This window comes from Rhipicephalus microplus, chromosome X (assembly GCF_043290135.1).
Source record: "Rhipicephalus microplus isolate Deutch F79 chromosome X, USDA_Rmic, whole genome shotgun sequence".
NCBI classification, from domain to species: Eukaryota; Metazoa; Arthropoda; class Arachnida; order Ixodida; family Ixodidae; genus Rhipicephalus; species Rhipicephalus microplus.
In genome coordinates, this window is record NC_134710.1 from 167449809 (window position 1) to 167475692 (window position 25884).

The 25884-nt window shown below is 41.2% G+C and overlaps 1 protein-coding gene and 1 long non-coding RNA gene across 2 annotated transcripts in view; one reads left to right on the plus strand and one right to left on the minus strand.

Annotated features, from left to right (window-relative positions):
• The window catches only part of LOC142775148 (uncharacterized), a 45291-nt gene extending 39842 nt beyond the window's left edge, over positions 1 to 5449 (plus strand). The window contains exons 2-4 of the mRNA XM_075876487.1: positions 868 to 1146; positions 3042 to 3529; positions 5385 to 5449. Of these exons, the coding sequence (XP_075732602.1) occupies positions 868 to 1146; positions 3042 to 3529; positions 5385 to 5449 (832 nt within the window). The remainder of the gene's footprint in view (positions 1 to 867; positions 1147 to 3041; positions 3530 to 5384) is intronic.
• Positions 5450 to 19793: 14344 nt separating this feature from the next.
• Positions 19794 to 24813, minus strand: LOC119163640 (uncharacterized). Its single transcript, XR_012887087.1, has 3 exons — positions 24281 to 24813; positions 24001 to 24167; positions 19794 to 20359 (listed from the first exon to the last, which is right to left on the minus strand). It is a non-coding gene; the product is annotated as an uncharacterized LOC119163640 (long non-coding RNA).
• Positions 24814 to 25884: the final 1071 nt, after the last annotated feature.

The following is a 25884-nucleotide window of genomic DNA, read 5'->3' on the forward strand; positions in this document are numbered from 1 at the left end:
CCAGCACTACTGCGCCCACGTTCCTCCCTGGAGCGCTCGTCTGGCTCTCGATCCCTACTACTACAACTGGCCTATCTTCAAAACTATTGCCCAAATACGAAGGCCCCTACCGTGTCGTCAAATGCACTTCCCCAGTCAACTACTTGATTGAACCCATCGAACCATCTTCGGACATGCGTCGTCGAGGACGCGACATTGTTAACGTGGAGCGCCTCAAGGCCTACCATGACCCGCTCATTGTAACCAGCTGTTAGGTCGCCAGGCGGCTCCCTTTTCGTACCCGGGGGCGAATTTGTAATCTGCAGTAGGTTCAACGCATGGCAACCGCAGCGGCGCGCTATTGGTCACACTCTCGCAGAGACGCCGCTGCGACGTGCGCCTAGCAACGGCCGCCGCGCCTCATGACGAAATACTCTCGTTCTCGGAGTGCGCCCTGAAGGAATCCCTAATGGCCGTTCCTTTCAGCGCAGATGGGAAGAAAAGGCTTGCGCTGTTTCGTTCAATGCCCGTGGCATTTTCGTCTCCGCCTGTGCACCATGGACTGCTCTCGCGTTGACTGAGGAAGAGGCGCTTGGCGTGGCGTTGGACTAATTTGTGGTCTAGTGTGCATTTTTCGTGCGCGTGATTTTTTTTTTAATTCAGTGAACATTTGTGTTGACGCCTGCGCCTTTTTGCGGCCTTGGCCCTTCAGCAAGAAGTGATCTGCCGTTGTGTCCTACTGTGCGATTTTTTTTTTACAGTGAACACGCTTGGCTTTCAAGTATATTTGCTGCCGCAAGTGTCTTGGGCCCTCGCCTTGTCGCTCGACGCGATCACCTTTGTGTTGAACTACTCGCCTCCCCCCCCCCCCCCTTTTTTTTAACTTAGCGGCGCGGAATACTCTGGTGACCACGTGTTTCAAGACGTGATCGCCGCGATCGCAGTGTGTTGTACGGCTATATCTAGTGGAAGCAGCGCATGTGAAACATCGGCGCACAGCGCGATCGAATGCGTCAAAGACAATAAGAGCTCATCACCTGACGTCGACGTGCTTCGAGCAAACATCACCGATGAACATCACGCCTGCAGCTGGGTAGAAGACTACGGCTTGAAGACGAATACGTCATGGGTTGTAGACTTCGTCAAGCCAACAGCAAAGTGTGAAAGGTAATGCAAAAAATGATCTTATAACTCCAAAAATAACTTACGTCGTCTCTGGTGATAAAACTTCATGTTTTGCGGATAATGTCCAACGATGCGCCGTCTCAGTGGTTGTGGACAACGAGGAGATGATCGGTACGAGAGGGCTAGACTCCGCTCATTCAGTGACATTTCTCAAATATATAGAAATAACGAAACGCGCATTCCCACCGCCTAGCCGCAAACTGGACACCCTTCAGGTGATTCACCGGAGTTGCCTTCAAACCAAAACTTAATGCGCTTACAAGTGTCCTCGCATGGGGGGCAGAATAGAGTGCATTTTTCTTTTTCTCAGAAACACTACAAAAAAGAACGAAAACTTAAACAAACCTGGTACATCATGGCCGTAAGTTTTCGCAATTACATCCGCGAGGCAAAACGTATCTTCTATAATAATAGAGGAACCACCTCAAAGCATGTATTCTGGGACTGTGAAATAGTTGAGAAAAAAGTTGTATTACCCCCCCCTCCCCCCCTGCACTTCCCAGATGAACTACAGGCACAGTTGAGACTGCAGTGACTAGCTTAGATCCCCAATACCAACTTTTAACTTTGTGCCGATTCCAGGAAGCTATTGTGAGAGTGTCTCTCGACTCCCCCCGGTTTGGCTAATACAAAAGCAATTCATTAGCAAAATATTTAGTAAAATTGTCTCACTCAACAATTACTGTGCCAGAAAACTAATTGACTGAATCCCCTTTTCTTGGCATTGTGAGAGCATCAAATGCCATAAAGTTCCAGCTTGCACAAATAAGAGCTGATGGTCATGATAAATTCAAATGCAGAGTTTGTGCAGGCTTTAAAACTGTGATCTCTTGTTCAAATTTCAAGTGTTGTGGCAAGCCTCTAAGATGTGTCCACGGTAGCTAGTAGCTTTGCAGCAGGATTGGCATTTTCCGTGATTTATTTATCCTAATGATGACAATGCAGTCACTGAACAAGTGAAAATGAAAACTCACGAGAGACACCCTGAGATCTGTAAGAGCCCCTTGATTACTACTAGGAACCTGTACTAGTCCCGAAACGTCTCTCATTTGTTTTCGCCGAAACTTGTTGAGTGACTGGAACTTTATTATCATGTTTCCTCACCATCTGAACTGTCGTCAAACTCTAACCTACCAGCTGAAAATGTCTTAAATGTGCTTCGGTAATGCAAGAAGTAAAATTAATGATTGTGTTTTTGGCAGGTTTGTTGAGTTCATCCTTTCAGATGCCACCTGCGAAGAACTGCCTGTAAATGCGTCAAATTGACACATGATTTCAAGGCTGTCTATATTCTATTGCAACAACAATAATTTTATAATAGATTGATTAGGCATTTCATAGCAGTTAATTGAAATTGAGCTTTTATGAAACATCTACTTATTCTAAAGACATTCATATTTGATTCTTGTATATATAGAATGAAATCTCAGACTAGATATATACTAGATATTGGTTTCTGATTTTAAGGATATTGAGAAAAGAAAAAAAGATATTTCGAAGTGGCTCCAGCGAAGCGCTGCATTGAATGACTCGTCGACTATGGTAGTGCTTCTGGAAAAGTGATTATATGCAACAGTAGTGTGAAAACTGAAGTTAAAGACATGTTTATTAGGGAGGAGGTTGATTATTTCATCTAAACTTCATTGTATCTTGCACTTTTTTAGCCCCTAGTTGACACAACTAGCAAAAACAAGTGATGTACACAATTGTGTACAAAGCGTCTAAAAGGGTTAAACGCACTGCAAGGAGATTTGTGCAGGTACCTAGTAAGTGCTCAAGTAACTGGTGTATTTTTCCTTTGATCAAATGGCATTTGCAGGCAAAGCAGACCCCTTTCGTTGCCGTCACTGAAATTCTAAATTCGTACTGCTTTGCAGGATGGTGTTCCACAAAGTATGGCGCTGCAAAGAGGCAAAGCGGGAAAAATCATGTGGTGAGGCTGCAGCACACTGTCCAGCAAAGATTGACCTCAAAATCAAGAAGGTCAACAGAAATACAAAACGTAATGATGCCTTTTTACGTGGGGAAAAGCCACTGCCAGCTGTGATAAAGCTCTTTCATCACAAAAACCACAGCCACAGCACTGCAGCAGCAGACGCACTTTCTCGTCTTACTCCAACAATGCAGACCAGAGAGACCTTTTTGGCATACTTTGACAGCGGCATGTCACCAGCTGAAGCCACCAGGCTTCACGAGAGCAAATTGCTTGTGCAAGAAGATGGGTATGCCCTCGTTGCCAACTCTGCAGTGAACCCATTACCTCCTGCCATATACTACTGGCACAGGCTCTGCAGAGAAAAAAACTTTGGAAAGGATGTAGACCCCCTCTTAAAGATAGCTGAGATGCCACTTTATGCTAAACATGGTGAGTTGACTATTACAGCACTGCACTTACACCTTACGTTCCATACTTGCTACAGCTATCTAGTGGTTATGGTGCTTGACTGCCAACCCAAAGGTCGCAGAATTGAATCCTGGCTGGGGCAGTTGCATTTCAATGTAGCCAAGATGCTAGAAACCTGTCTGCTTAGATTTAGGTGTGTTTAAGAACGCCAGGTGGGCAAAATTATGGTTGTCTCCGTATATAGTGTCATGATATCGTGGTTTTGAGACATAAAACATTATTATTATTATTATTATTATTATTATTATTATTATTATTATTATTATTATTATTATTATTATATTTGCATTATTAAAGGCTATTAAAATCCTAAGCCCTAATTTGCATGCATTTTTAGAAGACTTTTAGTTACAACAGATCTTGAAACCAATTTTCTAAAATGTTCTGTCAGTGCAGCATTTAATTCACAGATTTTGGACACTGCTAAAGCACTAAGAGAGCTGTAGAGGTACCACACTTAGCGTTTTCAGTCACAAAAGATAATACATCCAATCTTATAACAGTTCAGTAAAGTTTACAATATTAACATGAGACATTCATGTAATATTGTGGCCAATGTTCCAAAGGGAATCCATACAAGTTCCTAGAATGAAAAGTCATACATCACGCAGTTGCATATAGTAGAAGCAACATTATTGCCACTACTCACAAGCTATAGACGACACCCAATGCTAGCAAAAAAGTTCAGCACAGAGTAATGACGAACAGAGCTACTTTCTTTCGTAAAGGGTCATAATGTCATCACCAGGGTGCTGTAACAATGTGTAGCCAATGCAGGATGACATGCCATAATTTTGCTTGTAACGAAATTGAGAAGCACATAAAATCAGTGCACAGAGATCTCTTTATGAAAAAACTATCATTCAGTCCCACAGTGAAAACGGTTTGAATACTCCAACATGCCTCTATATTGATTGCATGCTAGGTGTCACTTAGTAAATATGTTTGCCTGTTTATGAAAGTTTCAAGTGACGAATAGATGAAAAAAGTGGAACAAGTTCTGACTGTTTATTTTGCTCTATAATATTCACTTCCAGCTTAAATTACTAATTTGTAAATTGCTAAGAACACTGGATAATAAATTTGTGGCAAAAGAGAAAATGAGTACCACATCCCAGAGCTTCATTTTCACAAAACAACTGAGTACCATACAAGCTTTTCCAACTATCTCTTGGGCTAACTGCACCTCAGGTTACAGAGTTGCAGGTGGTGCTCCTCTGACTATTACTCATCAATGCTGTACAGTTAGCATTTGGAACTATATGTGGGCTATTAATGGCTTGTCACCAAACATTTGGGTCAACAACAGCTCAATGGTCACAGCACACTACAGCTACACCCTGGGGTGCTTAATTCCGGCATTTACATGGTGTGGATGAGATTCTAGCTTGCATCGGCATACAACTTTTCAAAATGATACCATAAAAGCTGTCGTCAAATAAGTGGATGTGGAGCCCCTGCAGCCCAATGTAACACACAATTTTTCATTGAAATAAATACAAAGGTCATACAAATCAATATTTTCATAACTAGTTATTTATTCAGCCGATTCAAGTCTTCAAAAAATATGTCTTCCTGTATTCTCCCTCACTCAACCTTTTTTCAGATGCTTGCTTGAATACCAATGTAAAAAGAATTCTTTACATTAACTGTGCTTCAGTCATGTACCAGTTGCTGTACCTCTTCAGCGGTCATTACTTCTTTCTGCCCAATTTTTCGTCGGAAGCATTGAGGCAACATGCACAGGTCTAACGCCCATGAAGCAAATGACCTGCTATTGACCCATAAGTCATTAGTATCTGTAATTGTTGTGCAGGCAACCTTAGAGTGTGGACCATCTTCTGCAAAATTACTCTGCAGACAGCATTCTCAACTACCTAGTTTTGATAAGAGGTATTCAATGAGCTCTTCCTGCCAGGCAGCACCAGTGCGTGTGCTGCCATAGCCTTGGTCGGTCAGTGATCTGGGTTATGACAGCGTGTTATTTGGTGGCGGTGCACATCACTAACCCATTTTCTTATGAAAATATTAGCAAAACACACACTGCCGAGAACTTTGGTTGTGGAATGATCATGTTTATGCGCGAAAGCACAAATATGGCGACTTCCATGCTAGGGCCTCTTGCATATGACGTCATGTGATTACCTCCATTATGTAAGAATAAGATAGTGTTTTAGTAGATAAAGAGTGCTATAGTTGAAACCTTTTATAAGAGACACTGATATAAGAGACAAATGGATATAAGAAACACCAGTGTGCTTAGAGTAAAATACGGATTGATAGGAAAAATGCATACGTGGTAATCTGTATTAAGAGACAAGAATTGCTGCCCGGAGAATGCCACTTATTAAGGGGTTTAGCTGTACTAGGCATGGTATCTGGAGAAAAAGTCAGTATTCTGTAACCACATTTGTATCTTAGCAAAAGGCGGAATCTGATACTTTTGCAGATGGTTACTCACAAGACTGATCCATTCAGTCATTTGACTACTGCATCTCACTTTCCTTGTTTTTTTTAACACTTGGTGGTTGGCCTATGCTTACACCCCAAAGCCTTAAAAACAATTGTTCTGGAAGTCGCCCGCTAGCATTTCACAGTGTGCGATTCCCTGATACAGCTCTTTTATAAGCCACTGTGGTAACCATTTCGATTACACTACGAAGCTGCGGCACACCGTAAAAAGTGCGATTGCATCATCCACAGGTTACATCCACAGATACTTAGTGACTTGCCTGCTCTGACTTGTCAACAGAAGTCGTCAAAAAAGACTGCGGCTCGCAACTTAGTAGCAGCAGCTGTCATTCTGCTGTCATATGCACATGTTCACCTAAAGGATGAGTAAGATGTCATCCAAAGACTGACAGCGATTTCTGCTATTTAAGCTGCATGCAGGACGCAGGTTTCGCAAACTAAGTAACTGTGTTGTACTGTGATAATGTCCACTGCAGAGAGATTGGCTTAGAGATGCTGGGCAATAAATACTTTGAATTCAAATTTAAATATTTCATTCATGTTGCCTGGTGTGCAGAGCGTGTTAATAGCGCACACCATAGAAATGAAGAATGTTTCTTTTTGGTGTCTGAAAATCGTGTTGGTACTCCTTTATGGCATGCCATTGTAAATAAATATGTGTTATTGCTTCTTAAATTATGAGGTCTATCTTGATAAAAAAAGGTATCTTCAGTGTTCTTAAAAAGTACCGAAGTGTGTACTGGGAGACTATTGAGAAAATACTGTGCTTCCAGTATTTGAAAACCTAATGTTTGAAGCTATACCTAATAAAGTGACGATTGTTATAGGATGCAGACAACAGCCTTGAAGCGCTGATTGAGCAGTTACGGCGAGTTCATGCAGAGGAGAAAAGCAATGCAGTCTACAGAAGGCACCTCCTCAGCGGCACTAAACGCCTCCGAAGACTCCAAGAGCAGAAGCGCGGTGTTGGTGCCATGATGGCAATGAACGCTGCTTTAGGTCTGGGTTTACGTCGTGGACGATATATTAAAGTGCAGCCAACAGCAATTTCAAGACGACGTCCAGGACTAACTAGAGGCTCCAAGCGAGTAGCTGCAGGACGACCAGCGAGTGGCCCTTCACCCAAACGGGCAAAGAAGAGGCGCCATGTGCTGCAGCAAAGTGTGAGCCAGAACATTCCTCATGTGAAGCTGCATGGCTATGGCCATTGAAGTGATGTTCTAGTGACTACCTAGTGACTACTCGGGGCAGAAGATTGAGTGTGTGTGTGTGTGTACAATGGTGCGTGCGCGTGGCATTCCTGGCTGAGGCACGATGTTCCCATGGATGCATATGGTCACGATAATGCTTTGACAGGACAGCTGCCCATGGTACAAGCTTGCAGGGATGTTACATCTTGCAGATCATATACAGTAGACTCTCATTGAATGGAACCTGAAGGGACCGGGAAAATGTGTTTCATTTAACAGTTCTGTTTACTGAGAGGTGAAGTGGGTTGCAGCATTCCAGTATGAAACCAATCATAACAGAGAAAGTTGTTCCATTCAAGCAGCAGTTCAGTTTTACAGATTTCCATTTACTGAGAGTCTACTGTATGCTAGAAAAGACAGAAAATCAGGCATGAAGGCAACCATAGTACAAGTGCAACATCTTTCTCACCAGGTTACGGAAGAAGCCGATCAAGTCGGCAAGCCACTCGGTCCTGTTTTTCAACTACTTCAACAGTCTTCTTTTTTTTTTCAACTATTCCACCTGCAGGTGTATTTTGCCAAAACAGTTGAGCAATTTCTTCCCTAAGTTGCTGTCCTGGTAAAGGAGTTCTGCCGCCTTGTGATCGATGCCCACAGGATTAGCAATGAATGTGTCTTCTCTGGAGAGCTGTAACAGACGCCCTGACGGCAGCTCAATGGCAGCATGGTGTTTTATGCGCAATTTCTGGTTGCTTCCCACTGCCTAGAGTGACTCCTCTAGATGGCTCATCAGGCTTGCCAATTACCATTCGTAATACCTGCTGATTCAGAGTTGCCTATCTCTATCACGTATTCTACATATTTATTATATAGGGACATGGCACAAGAGCACTAAACACATTCTTTGACCACTATAACAAGTTTCACTCTAGTATTAAATTCACTATTCATGTTCTTCCAGTGAAATTAACTTCCTAGACAAGATGGCATCCATTGAAAGGAGAAAATGAGAGATGACGTTTAATTTGATGACGCCAAGAAATGCGGGAATGAAAAACGCTGGAATGCCTACAAGCTCGCGTCTAAAAATTATGTAACAGCACTAAAAAAGGCCAAAAGTTATTACTTACAAAACGTGTTACCATCCATGCTAACGAACGATACTAAAAAATTCTGGCGCACAATAAACCCTAAACCCGACGACGCAATCACCCTAGAAGATGCTAGCAGAAATCAAATTCCTTTTGACTTATGTGCAAACATTTTAAACGATGTTTTTTTTTCTCACTTTTCCCTTGATGCAAATGATGTTTTACCTAACGCAGAACCCTTTCCCCATCCCACTATGCCTCCAATATGTATTGATTGCAGTGGTGTTGAAGCGATAATTAGGTCCTTAAGATTGTCTTCCGCTCCTGGTTGTGACCAAATTGACCCGAAATTCTTAAAGAGTACGTGTGCTTCTTCATCGGTCATACTAACAATGATCTTTCAGCAGTCACTCAACCAAGGTTGCTTGCCCGCTGAATGGAAGATCGGGAAGGTGACTCCATTTCACAAAGCTGGTAACCGCCATTCCCCACTTAATTACTGACCTATATAACTTACCAGTATACCGTGCAAAATATTGGAACACATCTTATTTTCGAACCTTGTAAAACTCCTCGAATCTAATTCATTCTTTACCCTAGCACACATGGTTTCCGAAAAACATACTCCTGCGAGACCCAACTGGCATCTTTCACACATAAACTGAACGTTATACTGGATCACTCTTCTCAGGCCGACTGCATATTTCTGGATTTTTCTAAAGCGTTCAACAAGGTTTCCCACAGTTTAATAATGCACAAATTACATCAACTAAACCTTGACAGGAAATTACTAACTTGGATTGAATTCTTTCTTAACAATCGTTCTCAGTATGTTGCTGCTAACGCGGTGAATAGCCGCCACACCACTGTTCAATCTGGAGTACCGCAAGGGTCAGTGCTTGGTCCTCTTCTTTTTCTTATTTATGTTAACGACTTACCTACGTGTCTTTACTCTCATGTGCACCTATTTGCTGATGACTGTGTAATATTCCGTGAATTAAGCTCCGATGCCGACGTAACTGCTCTTCAAACTGACCTTACTGCTGTCTCAATTTGGTGTCAAAAATGGTTAATGCAACTCAACGTCAACAAGTGCAAGGTTATGAGAGTGTCTAGAACAACTAATTCACCTCCTACCTACTCTCTCAATGATCTTGCATTGGATACCGTTTCTAGCTATAAATATCTAGGCTTACACATAACCAGCCCTTTAAATTGGGCAATCCACACTGAACACATGAGAGATCACAGAGAGATAAATAAAATAAATAAATAAATAAATAAAACACATAATTGGAAAAGCAAACAGAATGCTTGGGTACCTACGTCACAACTTTGCTAAAGCTCCTTTTTCCTTAAAACTCACCCTCTACAAAACATTGGTTCACCCTAAATTAGAATATGCTGCCTCGATTTGGGATCCTGTACCTGCCAATCTATTACACTCAGTCAAAACGGTTCAAAATAATTCTACCCGCTTTCTTTTTTCCAACTATAACCACACCGCAAGCATATCGGCAATGAAATCTAGCTTGAACCTACCATCTTTAGCATCTCGCCGTCAGTTTCTTCGTTTGTGTCTTTTTCACAAAATATATCACCATCCCCAATTACATAATGAACTTATTTCACTACCAGATTATGTATCACCTCGTCTAGATCATCGTCACAAGGTTGGAGTTCCATTATGCAGAACAAATGGCTGCCACACATCATTCCTACCACGCACGAGCATCGAATGGAATCACCTTCCCCCATCAATAGCAACTATCCAAGATCATGAATTGTTTAAAAACGTCATTAGCTAAGACTGTGTGAGTAGGAGCCACACCACTGTAATAACTGCATATCCATTGCTGCATTTCAGTATTCCTTTTTTTCTTTTTTTTTTCTTTTTGTGCTAATACCACTCCCTTCTGTAATACCTCCCGGTCCTGAGGGTACCAATAAATGAAATGAATTATTTTTGTAATAGTTTTTGCAGTGTTATTCGTATAAGTTTACTTGATATTATTCATGCATGATTGTCTGCCATTCCTGCTGCTTTGCCAACGTGTGAACGGAATTGGGACCTCGCCAAGCTCTTAAACTTTTAGTCCTGTACTCCTCCTAATCAAAAGGAAATAAAATGATTGATTGATACACATCACATAAAATACAGCTTTACTGTTACTAGTTGAAATGTTGAAGATCGATAGTTCATTGTCACAAGTGGTACGTTGGCAAAACAGGACAAGCTGTTAATGTTAGATTGAATAGGCATCGCATGGACACAGGGGAAAAAATAACCAAAAGCGCTGGCACAACATTTTATTGTAGCAGTTCACGACTTCAACTGTATACCTCAAACTTTACATCCTACAAACTACCAGTCCCCAAGATATAGAAACTTTGCAGTCACACCATATTAAAAAGTTTAATACACTCTGACAACCATAATTCAAAGACACGTGTACAACCCCTCCCCCCCCCTTTTTTTTTCATGGAATAGCCTCTTTCCTATTGTGTCGTGCAACCTCGGGTGTCATTTCAATTCACCAGTGTATTCATGATGCCTGTCTATGCCACTGGATGGAGCGAGGTGTCCAATGATGTCCGTTTTCTGTAGCCAAACTGTGTGGCCACACAAGTCATGTGACTCATAAAATGCTTGCCAATAACCCCTTTTTCCCCTCCTTTAAAAATGTGGTAAAATAAATGTTGGACAACATTCTCTAGTATTGCCAGAGTTTCGTCTGCGTTTTGCCACTCTACACACCGTCGTGTTGCCAGGCCTCTCCATCGGCCTGCCACAGGTCACACCATACTACCTGGCAATAAAAACAGTTATGACCAACTCAATTCATCATTGTAGTCTGTCATCATCTCCTTGTACCCCTTCCCCACTTTTTTGCAGTTGCCCTCTCCTCCTGCTTAGCTTGGATTGCAGGAGAGGGAATGAAGCGTACACACATAAGTGCTAAGGGAATCTGTTACTGCACCCACACTTTGTCAACCATTTTGTTATTACAGAGCGTGGGCAACACGGATATTTGGGCAAATTGGTTTCAATTCATTAACAAGAGGACAAAGAAACATCAAGACAAACAGTGATCCTATTTGGTCGGTTGTGAAAGGCTAACCACTTTTATATGGAAGACACTTCACTACAGTCACTGGCCACGTGCCATGCTGTCTGACACTTTTGAAAAACGTATTCGGACAGTTCGGTCAATGAGCTGCGCATGCAAACATTTCCGTACTCCCTTATATATTCTATCTGTAGATTGCTTACTCGAACACCGTCAATAACCTTGATGATGCTGATGAAGAACACGACGCATTCTATTATGTCTGTATTTGACTTGATTTATGAAGTGAAAGAATAACATGGTTTCTTAATGCCAAAAATTATTAATCACACAAACCATCATTGAATGAAGACTGTGTTGACACTGTGCTCCATCAGTGCACTCCATACCACTGCTTTTTCAGGCTTGAAGAGCCTGACTGTGTTACTGCTATGCCTGGACACTTGCTTAGAAGCAACCTCGCCGAGCTTCCCTATATGTCCACAGCTGAACATACTAGGTGCCGATGAGCAGTGCATGTGCTAGACTGTCTGCAATAGCTCCAGCTTGAGTTGCCTAGATAGGAACCATGTTCCTTGAAGGCATCTGTGTGGTTAATCTAAGGCACATTCATCTTAGCACTGGGGCTCTGTCCCGATATACACCGGGATCTATGGTGACAGCGTCGCTGCACAGCTGATGTGCCGTGAGTTAGTGAGTGTGCTGTCGGTGCGTGAACAGCCACTAGACTGGAGCGTGTTTTATATGTTTCTGCATGTGCAACGTGGCTGTCAGTTCCATCCTGCGTCCACATTGAAGCCTCTATCTTTTGGAGAAATTTTTCTTGTGTGTAAAAGGCACAAGCCCACATCATTACCACAATCACAGACTGAATTCTCTTCACAATATTGTATATATGATGTAATTTAACAATAAAAATCTGATCAAAATAAGCACTTTATGTTTTTATGTTGAATGGCTTGGCCATTTTGTCATTCCCATAACACACAGGACCAGTTTGAGCATGACAATCTCGTGCAACTTTCAGAATACATGTACTGCAGTCAGAGACTGCATGAAAGATCACTGAGCACCATCTTCTTCCATATCTTGTGCATCTCTGATGCCTAATAGCAATAATTTCCAAAAAGGTGACAAGTGTTTTAAAGTGGGCTTGCTATTTCCATCAGATTATAATTGACTGAGGGTTTCAGCTCATTACATGTTTGCCTTTGGCATGGAGAATAAATACTTGTGATACTTTTGCTGTTCCTTTGTCTAAACCAGTTGATCTAATTTGTGTAATAGCTCACTCGCATTACAAAATAAAGTACCGAGACATCTGAAGCCTTTTCAGTCTTTGTTATAATTTCTCACGTTTCTTACAACACTTTGTAATGTGGCTTTCCCCATCTCGCACATCGTGTAGAACTTCGCATTTTCACCGAGAAAAAAGTTACTAGCATGCTTGGTAATTAATTCATAACGCCACCGAATTCGGTACATTTTGAAACACCACTTGCCCCCAGCCCTTTTTAACTAGCTCAAATGATACGAGCGACAGTATTCACAGCAGCGCAAGCACCATTACTGCGGACTCTTTTTTTTTTTTTTTGCTATGTGAACAGCATTTCTTTGCATAAGTTTTTGTGTGTGTGTGTGTTTGTGATCATGCTGCTCGACCGATAGGCGCCAAAAACTGCGGGAACTAATACAGCGCACCCATCAGTAAGCTTCCCTGATGCTGTTGCGAGTGAAATATGGTCAACTGGTACAAGATGCAACTTACGAAAGCACCTGCACGAGTTCCTTGAGAAAACAGCTACTACTGAACTGCAAACACATCAAGGTAACATGTTACGCAGTACCAAAATCGGGTTTTTCATCTAGTTCTGCAACAGACAGTAGTAGCCGCACTTATTTCAAACACATTATTGATGAGAATTAATCGTGCTTTCCTGAAGGAATCAGTTAGCAGCGCTATTTTTAGGTAACGCAACAGGGTCAGCCAACACGTTTTTAATGGTCAATTCAATTTTTGTGGAAAAGCGTTCCGATTTTTTTGGCACCCCTAACAGCTTTCGTGTGGCACAAGACTGACGTATATCGTGTAACTTGTTTTATCAGAAGCGGAGTTAATTCTGCACATTAAATACGTCTGCAGCGTGCCCGAGGATTCTGCAGTCTGCCGCCTTTGTCATTATTCGAGAAACAGGGCAGTAGTTGGTTACTGGTAGCAAAACAAGCACAAACCTGTACTCCTGGTTTCGTGACTGGTTGGGGCTCTCTCCATGCTCCAAAATCAGCTTGTACAAATACTTGTTTATTTTCACACTCATGCTAAACATTACCTGGTTATCAGAAGCGTATTTCTGCACCATAAATCACGAAATGACTGCAAATTTGTATGTGCAAACGCCACATGAGTCATCCGCGAGGGTACGCAGATGCCGTATTTACATACTGCCATCATTTTCAGCACTTTTCTGTTGATGTCGATGATGATGCAAATGCTTTTATTTTCAGACTTTCAAACTTTTACCTGCTAACGTTCACAATAATCTTTAAAATTATAACTCTTATTTTATTACTTACTACTATTCATACAACATAAAAAAAATATTTTTACATTTACACAAGCTTTGGAGACAAAATCCGAGTCAAGATAAACCAACACACAAGCAACATGGGCGCCCTGAAACGGTGCGTTCGCAGTGCGTGGTTGCTTGTTTTACAGACCTCCGTGTTTCGTAATGTTTCTGCCATTGACAACTTGTGTTTTCTTGCTCTGCCACGACTAACGACGAAAAGGCTCTAGCATTGATAAAGACGTCCTGCGAAATAGCGGCTCAATCAGGTTACTGTAGTCAGGTCGTCTGCAGCTCAGTGGAGTATGTCTTCAGCCACTTTCACTGTCACTGCCCTGAGTATATTTTATGCATGCATTTTGGTTCTGCCTTGACATTTTTCTTCTAGCTGCTTTGATGCTGCCATGTTTTTTTTCTTTTTTGATGCTGCTTCGCCATTTTTGCATTGTGGTTATGTAACTCTCTTTTTCTTATTGACCAACGTTGTTAGTTCAACAAATTTTATTTTATGCATTCATTTTGTCAACTTCATGTGTTGCCCCTATTAAGCTTTTTCTAGTTGGGAAGAATTTAGTTCGCTTCTTACCTCAGTGCACCATTGCTGCTACAGAAACCATTTCATTTCGTTCGTTCTCTCTATGTCGTTATAATTTCCGTTTTCTAGTACATCGTCCTATTTTTTAAGGGCTATCCTGGATTCACGCTAGTCGATCTCGGCAAATATTTCTTGCCCTAATTTTACCTAAGTGGGCCAGTTTCTTAATGGTTATAACTAATAACTTTTATCTTAGTCGGCATGGCTTCAGAAAAGGTTACTCATGTTACACTGAGTTATTTAGGTTCATGACTAATATTCACTGTAATCTAGACACAAACGATAGAACCAATTTCCCCTTCTTTGATTTCGCTGTGCGTTCAATACTCAAACTAATTACCATTTGATTTCTACATTGTCTGTCCTTTGTATTCCTTCATTACCACCATCTTGGCTACAAAAACTTTCATTCTTGGTGGTCAGCTACATCTCGTCTAATGTTTTCGACATCACCTGCAGTGTTGTCCAAGGCAGTGTGCTAAGTCGGTTACTCTTTCTAATATACATTAAAGGGGCCCTGCAACACTTTTGAAATGAATGTCACTGTTGGCTCATGATGCCTCACAAATCACATACCGAAATATTTTTTTGAATATGCCGATTACAAGCGGAGTTCGAGGAATTTGCTGAATACTTCAAGCGCTTTCTCTTTTCGTAAAAGCGAGTGCACTGAAGGCAACTTGGGTAGGGACACAAGGGGGCAAAAAGATGCACCCTTTTGTCAGCGCACGTCATGACCTTGAGCACTTTCCTTTTTTTTCTTAGAATGCATGGCTACTTTCAGGGTGAGCACAAGCGCTGGCACATGGCAGCAGTTGCAGTGGCCACAGTATTTGCATAGCCTATGATGCTCAAATCAGTCAATGGCTGTGGACTCGGGTATGACACAGTAATCCAGGTATAAGGCATCACCTGTAGAGAGACGGGGGAGCAATTGCTGGCCGACTTTAAAAATTAATTGTGAATTTTAGACTGCATGCTGCACTCTAATGTTTGGCTCCTGTGCTTTCGGGAGCTGCGACTACCAATCAGCAGCGTTTTCTGACAATGCTAAAAAAGAAAGTGTTGCAGGGCCCCTTTAAGGACTTACCCGCTGACCTTTCATCCTTGATTTAGTTACATGACAACACGTCTATCACCTATTGCAGTATTAATTTATGGGCTAGTTTTTCTTTCTCTTTTTTTGATGATCATTTCATTTCTCAAATGACCTTAACTTGATGTTCAGGTAGAGTGCAACTCGGCAGAACTCACTCATTGTACGATTAACAATACCATTATTTCAGCTGCCCCTTTATACAAATAAATATCTTTGTGTTTACCTTTCATCAGATTTATCCTATACTACGGCGTGTAGCAGCTATCTCAGCAAAAGCTCAATCTGCAGGTTACCTCCACAGAAACTTGTGCAATGCATCTTCTAATGTATATGCATTATCATATCTTATCTTTACCCACATTTAGAGTAAGCTTCATCTAGATGGTCACCATAACGAGATTATCTAGTCCATATGTTGGAAGCCATTACAAATAGGGCAGGCAGATTCACCTACAATAAAACATGACACCATAGAGTTTCCTAAATATACACTAGAGAGAACTCTGGCGATAGTGTCTATGGCAACTACCATGCATGGCAAATCAGCGAGCAAGGAATGGTGCGTAGTACACGGATTCGTCCAATCTTCATACATCTGGATTTGTGTGTATTCGTGTGGCTTGGAGCTGTTTTCTCACAAAACGAAAATCAGCAAATATTCAGTGATGGCACTTCACCACGTTATTCTTCTAGGCTTACCATTTCAAATCAGGTCATGAAGTTCAAAAAAGTTTCTTTTCTTTCAAACAAAACCGAAAACAGCAATAAATGAAGCCACAAGTGGGGTTCGCCACCCGCAAGTACGAAGAGTAGGCAAATCTGTGTACTACCCATCATTCCCAGGGTCGCTGAACGATCACTGTGCCAAAGTCCCCTCTAGTTAATTTTAGTAAACTATGCATGACATGGCCCAGCCACATCACTGCTCTTATGTGTCTCTTTCACTGGTAGAGTATTGTGATGAATTTTAGTACTGCTTTATCCTCCTGTGTACACGTCTTGGCACATTCACAGCACAATTAGTTTCATGTGCACTCATGGTTACACGCAGGCATTTAAGTTGTCCTTACAACCTAGGCACTTGCATATTCGAATCAGTCTTTTGTATCACATTGCATCTAACTGTAATTATAAAATTTTAGTAGACTTTCAGTGATAATCTGATTCGTTACATGTTGGTATTGTGTAACATTATTGCCCCTTGCCATTTGTAGTTTTTGTTTTACTGTTTTTTCCTTGTATTTTTTATCTGTCTTTCAGTTACTGATGTCCTCCTATCGGCGTGTAAGGTATTTTGAATGAATAAATCAACTGGCTCTTGGTCTTCTCACATTGAGGGCTACCCTCACCAGCCTATGATAATTACATTCTACCTTGCCCCTAACTTCTCTCATGTGCATTGCCTGGGTCCCAGGATTATATAAAATCTAACACTCTGTTTCTCTGTGAGGACTTTCCATATCCTCTTCCTGTTTATTTAATTTCAGAAAAATGTGTTCATTATGTGGAGTTCATTTCATTCTTCTAACATGTGTATTATTTAAGGGTGTGTGAATATTCATGTTTAGAATTATAATTGAGTGCTTTGGTTCAACTTTCAAATACAGGAAAATATCTAAAGTGTCTAAACACAGCCTAATTGCGCAACTCTGTTAGGGTGGTGTCCAAAAAACTAATGCAAAAGTCACTACAGTAGGCTTTAAAACTCTCACTGATACCCTGGTTTTAAAGCCAGCACATATTTCCCTTGAGATTATGCCATTCCTGCATGTCGTGGCTCCAGCAAAAAATGGCAGGGAATGTAATGGAAGACTGTTGTGTTGCAAGCAAAAAAAAAAGTCAGATCTAGTCAAGAAACTAAAAATTACTGCACTGAGCTTGTGAACAAAAGAAAGGTTTGTAATACTGGAAAGAGTTTTGAACTGCACTTTATACAGGTATTACAAAAATTGCTTTCTGATACGTTCTCATCTACTGAGGTGGCCAGCGACCGCAGGTTTTTTGGCTGCTGGAAGCATCATGAGATCACGACGACAGCCTGAAGACTTGTAATGAGGCACGACTTTTGTTTCTTCATGACAATGTGTTCGACAGCAGTTTCTCACCATGCTGTGTGCTCGAGGACATGAGCAAATTTGATTTTCTTAGTTATTTCTTTTAATTGTCAATAAAACCTTTAGTATTCTATTTGATATTTTTCGCCGCTATATGGCACTACTTGATCCAAGATAAAGTTCTAGTTTCAACCCTAAAGTTAATATTGTAGCTCATCATCTCACCTTTCTGTTTCCTATCTTCACACTGAAGTGTTTCATGACTATGGTGCACTGAGTATAGTTCTCTTGCATTGCATATTCAATATACTTGCCTATTACTGCTTCTTCACAGTAAAGGGCAAACAGAGGAGCGAACGCCTGCACCACTTTAAGTTTATATCTTATTTAGCTGGATGACTAGGATTGCTGGCCCTTCACAGACAATATGCAATTCTTGAATGTTTCCGGCAATGTTTTTGTGAACTAGAAGCCCTATGCCGCACTCTTTTACCGAAAAGCCCTCTGTAGCAGTGTGCCCATTAGTGCTGTATGTGCCTTTCCAGTTCTAATATCTCTAAGGTCAATTATATTCCACTCGAAGTTTTCCAAATCTTGAAATAACTTTGCTAATCTAACTGCACTTGAGAAGGTACTTGTGTTCAACATTGTGCAGGACAGATAACCACAGGTCAGTTAGAGCTACAGTATAGATACCAAGGGATGAATGCCATAGGCAAGGATGACAGTGGATCGATAAAGTCACAAAATTTGAAAGTTCACTCACATAAAGTGAAACCAGATCCCACAGAATAGGGTTAGTTGCATATTATTGGCAGAAGCCTTTGACCTAGCGTGCACATAAAATAATAACTCAAAAATTATGAATGGTGATGATTTGCTGGTATCTAAAGCTAATATGGAGGGATACAACAGGATGTATGAATTGTGTTTAAAAAAAATGCCAGGCCTGCGCAGAAGACGGAGCACAGTCACAGCAAAAACTAGAAGAGCGGCCTTTCAAAGCCTTTCAAAACACTCATTGGGTAACTACTGCAAGCAAAGATGCATGATACCCACTAGGGTACTAATAATAAAATTTCTTGGGTAGTAAGTCGACATTCACTATGCTATTTTTCGTCATTTTTCTGAGAAGCGTGTATCTGCTAAACACTTGCAAAGAATTTTGAGCCAATTGTTCATGCAGTGGCTGAGTACGATGAGGAATAATAGCTGAAGTGGGTCTGTGCCACAGTTAATAGGGGAACAAGAACAAACTTTTGTAATTGGTTGTAGTATTGGATGACCCCCTCGTTACACTATTCGCATTGTGCGGCGACTGGTTGTTCTTTTGCTGTTTTAAAACGCTTTGTAAGTCGTATTAACGGGATTGCTTTTCCGACATTAAGCCTTCCTAAGGCAAGTTTGCCAACAAGTCCTAAGCACCGGTGTGGCTCAATGGTGGAATACTGGGCTGGCACCCAGCGGACCCAGGTTCGAGCCCTACTGTGTCATTGGTGGTAGGTTTAATTTCGAGCGATGTGGTTAAGGACACCGATGGCAGTGGCGGACAACTGCACGTGACCCGAGTTGTGATGACATAACAGCTTTCGCTGTAAAAAGTATTGAACTTTTCTGATAGCTCGCCAACTACCAGACGGAGCGGGCTGCAGCTACTAATTCCACATAGTGGCAAGTTTCAACCAGAACTGTCATTAGCCCTGTTTCACTCTGACCTTTGGTTTGCACGCTACAGCCGCTAAAGTGAGCACATGGACTAGATTTTCTTTGAATTAGTGCCCAAATGGCAAAGAGCTGGAAGAATGATGTGTGTGTGTGTGTGAAGTACAGCTAAAATTTGGGAAAACGTTCACATAAAGATTTAATTGCTTCATGAAGCATACGGGGAGCATTATAGAAGTTGTACTCAGTGCTACGAGTGGTTCAAGCATTCTGATAATGACATAATGTAGATGGATAACGATGTCAAGCCTGGACGACATTGTACATAAACAGATAATAACCACGTTAAGAGTTCGTGCAGTGATTTGAGGATATCTCTATTGACTGTTGGAGAAATTGCTGACGAAGTGGGTGTTAGAATAGGTTAATGTCATGAAATTTCACTTTATTTTCTTTATTCCAAACATAAACTACATTGACAGATGCCATTTCCAAACAATACAGAAGGTCCTGGACAATACAAGAAGATACTTCCAGGCCATTAGTGCGTTCCAGGAAGCTTACCAAAAATGGAAGAAATGATTACGACACTGTATTGCCAGTAGAGGGGAGTAGTTTGAGGGAAGCAATGCTTCAAATGTTGTACCACAAGCAGTGAAAGTGTGAAAAACATTATTTTTTTAACACATTTCGTATATGTATGCAACTTGTGGGAGTCGTTTCAAGTTTCATGAGTGCTCGTACACATGTGGGGATAAACAAAATGGCAGCTACCTTGGGTCCGAAAAACGAGTTGAAATTTCCCAATTTTCTGAAGCACTTGGTTCAGAAAAACGTGACTGTGGCAAGAAGTTACAAGGGTGTAGCAAAATATGTGGTACTTGAAATAATACATATGTTAATCTTGATAATTATGCTCCTTAGATGATTGGAACCAAGCCACCCAGGGGAATTGGCCAAGACTCGGGCAGATGATTTGATCTTGAGTACCTGGATTCATACTAGAAATTATGGCATCTGGTAGAATGAACAGTTATTCTTAATTATTAAATTGTCCACTTTTATTAGTCATCAAGAAACAGAAAAACGCATGCAATAAATCTGTGTTTTGCAACGTAAGAAATACGTTCTACGTAATGATTTTAAGGAGAAGCGAGGTACAATACACACTGAAGAGGCATTATATGCACTTTGTTGATGCTCTAGCTGATGACAAAATTATGCCTGAGCCATTTCTAATGGTTGGGCAGCTTTAATCACCCACTTGTTAAGTAACTTGCCATGTATGGCACCTTGTTGTCTTATTCCTCTAGCACACTATATAACCTGTGTTGATGAGGTTCCTTACCTTATACGACACCTGATTTGGATATTTTTGAAAAGTAGCTTCAATCACAAGCATGGCCCTGTAGTAAAACACTTGACTGCCACGTGGATTGCCCAGATTAAAATCCCACACAATCTTAAACATTTCTTTCCTTATTGTGCATGCCAGCGGTAGACAGCTATGCAAAAACTATCAGCTGTTATCATACTCTCATAACTTTTCCTTTAAAATCATGAGCAATTTATAAAGCATGAAATTCAAGTGATCGACGTAGGGATGTTTCCACAGAAATGTGTATATTCCTGTCAAAGAGTGCCAGTATGGGATTCCCAAATGATAGCAGCACAATAGCATGCCAAGTTGCCGCATTATTTCATGGTTAATTTTTTAAAGGATGTAATATGAATCTTGTAAACACTTTTGATGGCTTTGTGCTTTGTTTTCTTCATTTGTTGTCAATAGTACCATTATTAATGCAATATTGGAAGTGCTAGTTGCATTCCCTCCTCACAAATTTGTAACTTGTTAGGTAGAAGCTTTTGAGGGTTTTGATTGTTTGTTATGAGTACTGTCAACTATCAAAAATATGCGCAGTTGTGATTGTTGCTACCCTGTTATATAAATCCATGACTTGAAACAATGCACAAAGCAAGGTAGTGCTAAAAAGTTGGAGCTCATTAGCATAAAGTGCCCTCCTTCGTGGAGCATATTAGGCCGACCCAAACGAGAGGGATGATACTGCAGGTGACAAGAAAAGACATTGATGCCAGTACAAGATCTGATGCACTCTACATCTAAATGAAGCGCATACACATGCAGCGAGTGCTTTGATAAATCTTGTGCTACATTATTTCAAGTGTTCTGAAATGGGAATTGTGGTTCACTATGCATATACTATGATTTGGGAGGATGGTGATTTGGGCTAGTTGGCATGGTAGCATGACAATTGATGGTAGTGCAAACAAAGGACATCAACAAAAGAAGCCACATTCAAGACATCACAGTGCTATGCGTTGTCTTAAATATGCCTTCTATTACTGATGTCTTTTGTCTGCAATGATGAGAAAACACTAACAATGAACAGGCTAGTGTAGTGAAAGATATAGCAATGTATATAACAAGGCTGTTGTTTCCTTCTACTAACTGTTAAAGCCAACACTGTATCAATTGTAAGAGTACAATAAAATGAGATTGTTTTTCGTTGACTGGAGCTCTTTCGAAAGTTAAAAAAATAATCAAGAACTGCACATGAGAAACAGAGGTGGTTAAACATGAAGAAAAAAAATGCAGAAAGGAACTCGGGAAGGAAAATTAAGATTTCACACATTGTGGCAATCTATTTCATGCAAAGTAGTCCATAATGATGATGCCTATGATACAATATTTGGCATTGAGCCAAGTGCCATTGCATGAATGAATGTGTTTTGATAAATCTAGCTGTTTCGTGCTCATCAAGGACTTACCAAAAACGTTAACTACACAGGAGTTCAGAGGGTAACTTATGGTCTGACACATCGGCACTAATCTTACAGCACAGCTGCCAGTTTCATCACAACAAAGTGCATGCTATGGTACGACAATGTGAAGATTGTTCATTAGCATATTCCTACGTGGTCGAGCAACACTTGAATGTAGCTTACCGAGTCATATGAAATGTTTATTATGACTTGCAAAAGTGGAGGCCACCCCGGAACCACAATTGGCATTAACCCAACATGACAGCTGTATTTCAAGTACACATATGTCAAGTTTACTACCTTTTAATCAGACTACAGTGCCGGCCCTACAGCCATAGTTAACATTACACTGATATGATGCCTGCATAGAACCTTTTTTCAAAAGCCGTCTCAAGACATGCCGTGGCTCTGTGGTAAAATACTTGACTGCTGTGCAGAATACTGGATTTTGATTCCTGCTAGTAGCCCAATTGTCATTATTTGTATTATTTTGGTCAATGCTGCCACAGCCATATTTTATTTAAATTGCTCAAATTTAACTTGCCAATATTTATAAACTGTCATCACGTGCAACGCAAACCACAGTGTACCGGCTTATGCTGCCTGTGACTGGAAAAAAGGGTTTCATGACGTACATAACAGGACACTCATTGTATACATGTCATAACCAGACAGTCATGTTCATCATATTGTCATTCCCCGCTGTGCCTTTTTCAGTTGTACCAAGTTAAGGAGGTGAGCTCGATAACAGCCAGATGCAGGCCTCTAGATAGATATGAATGCTCAAAGTGCCTTTGTTCTTTAAAGAAATGCTTTGCTTTTAAAAGGCTTTCTAACATAAAAAGAAAAGCTGCTCAAGCATGCCACTGACTTACCCAAGGTGGGCAAAAAGCAATCAAACATCTGAGAGACTGGAAGATGCATTGAGTGAGTTACTAAAAGCACAGGTTTTGTATATGAAGAAATATCTGTTTGTGGCACACTGTTTTGCTTATTGTCAATGATATTTACTGTTTGAAGTGAATAAATATGCACCATATGTAAAAAAATAGCCAGTTACAAATGAAAGTATTTATTTTAATTACATCTGCTATTTTCATTAGTGTTAGCTTTCAGCACCTTTCTGCTCTATTTCTCCCAAGCCGCTCATAAAATCTTCAACATTGTTAGGCATATCACTGGTACAAAATTATTGGTTCCATTGGGCACCCCGTGCTGGACCACCATTATCTAGGTCTTCCTACTCCAAAAGTGTGTGTGTGTGTATGCCTTCTGTGTGTCTTCATTTTTAGTGCGCTATTACCATTCCACCTGGCTGTACTCCTAGTCAGCAAAATTAATTCATAAGTTATGAAGCATCAGAGGCAATAGAAAACAGCCACAATACGGTGTGGCACTTAAGGCAAACAAGCTGGCATATTGTTTCCTTTAAGCTGCCAAAACTGTTTTATATTAGGACGCTCATTGCTGAAAACCGCTTGCTAAAACCAATGTGTGTATTTCGCAACACCGCGCGATCTTTAAAAGTCTGAGTAAGAAGGAACATAGAAGGATGTGCTCCATATCGTGAAGCAAATGGCTCAGCTTTGTTGACATACTTTTGGAAGTTTTATTGAAAGTGATGTTATTTTGAATATTATAGGATAAATATTTTTGCTTAATCTTCTAATACAGATGCTGAATAATTGCCTTCATAGCTACAGATCGCTTAAAATTTAAAGCTTTTGTTGGAAGGAGTTTCAGTTCATGCAGTTTGCACTTTAATGCATACATGCAGTAATACACTTTTAGTACAAAACTTTCTGGGGTACAAATTGTTTTTAAAAAAGAATACTTTGCGCACCTACCATCCTTAATTCACTGGACAGTCGTTCTGTCAGATAGACTCATGGCGAGGAGAATTTCGACCATCCTGTGAAGGATCCTTTGAACAGAGCTCTTCAAGCGGCTTGCGGCCTCTCTCGCGCTTGTTTTATTGGCTTCACACCAGCGCATACATAAGAAAAGTTCATTCCTAGAGAAGAAAAGAACGCTGGCCTGGATTATGACGCCGGGCGTTTACTTCAAAAAAAAAAAGTTCACAGCAAGAGAGCACAAGCGCGTTACGCAAACGTAGCTTGAACTCACCAGATAAATGCGAGTTTCTGCAGATCGCGCGGGCACTCGCATGCGGTTGCTTGTAGTTGACGAGCACGTACGCGAAACCCAAGTGCTCACGACAAGGCAAAAGTTTGCGTGCAGAAGGCGCCCACAACACAGTATTTCTTTTTCATTTTCCTTTTTCCTACAATACTTCCACTTCGTGATGTGCGGTACCTCGTCGTTCCTCGATGGCGTCCAAACGCGCTTAGACATCTCGACGGACGGGCAGGGCAGATCATAAGCCCTAATGTTCTGTGGTACAGTACCTTAGTAGCATCACAGTCAAACTAAACTTGCAACTTTTTCCGAGCTGCTCCTACCAGAAACAAAGGTGCACGGAGCGTCGTGTTTTCCCATATTGGCTTCCTTGAAGTGGCGACAACGCGCAGGCGCCGAACATGCCGCACGTAAAAATGCGCAGTCGGCGCGCACCACAGAGGAAGTTCCTCCGTGGCGCTCACTGAGTTGTTTTTTCCTCCATGTTTGGCCGGCGTGTTTCGCGGGCGCAACAGGGTGACGGCGCAACCTGGAAACGAGAGTACGGCGCGGAGGCCGTTGCTAGGCGCACGTCGTGGCGGCGTCCCTGCGAGAGTGTGACCAATAGCGCGCCGCTGCGGTTGCCATGCGTTGAACCTACTGCAGATTACAAATGCGCTACCCGGGGTAGTTGTGGTAAAGCCTTTGAACAGTGGGTCGCCCTCTTCAGCGCCTTCTAGTGGGTCGCCCTTTTCATAAGAAGAGCAGCTCGCGCAGAGAGTCGATCCCCGCATTGACTGTCGCTGTCGTGACTCATCGCTGAGTGTCCGCCAATAAACCACTTAACAATATATATATATATATATATATATATATATATATATATATATATATATATATATATATATATATATATATATATATATATATATATATATATATATATTATATTATATTTTGTAGGGAACTATGCGAACGACGATGAAGCAGCAAGAAACGGCAAGCCACAGCGTTGGTGCACACGCGCGACCCGAACTTGCGCTTGTTTTACGTAAATAAACTACGTGACATCTGGTGGAGGTGCTGGAGATATATATCCGACTACGTCATTGCGCTGTTCGCCCGGTTTCTTCGTTGGAGTAGAGTAACACACAAAAAAAATTTTTTTTTTACATATTACTTCATTGCACAACTACGAATGCGCCAACTTTTACGCACGAATATGTGTGCGCTTACGGGCTGCCGCCACCGGGCATCCGCGTACCAAACGTCTGTCTGCGTGCGCACAAATAAAGTTCTAATTCGCTACACGCAGTTTCCTTCTTCGTTAATGTGTGCGTGATGAAACGGAAAACGAATGAACGAGGAAAAGTTAAACACGCCTTCCACCTCACTTTCCCTCTTCTGAAAAATAAAAATAGAGAAAGATTGAAAAAATAAGAAAAATAAAACGATGTCATGCGCATTCGGTGTTCTATCACTGTACATGCATTTTCCTTCTTACATGAGATAGCTAAATGTGCGCGTGGTAAAACGTAGAATGAATCACGTGGAAAGGGTAAACAACGCCCTCCACAGCACTCTCCCTACTCTGAGAAATAAAAACAGAGAGA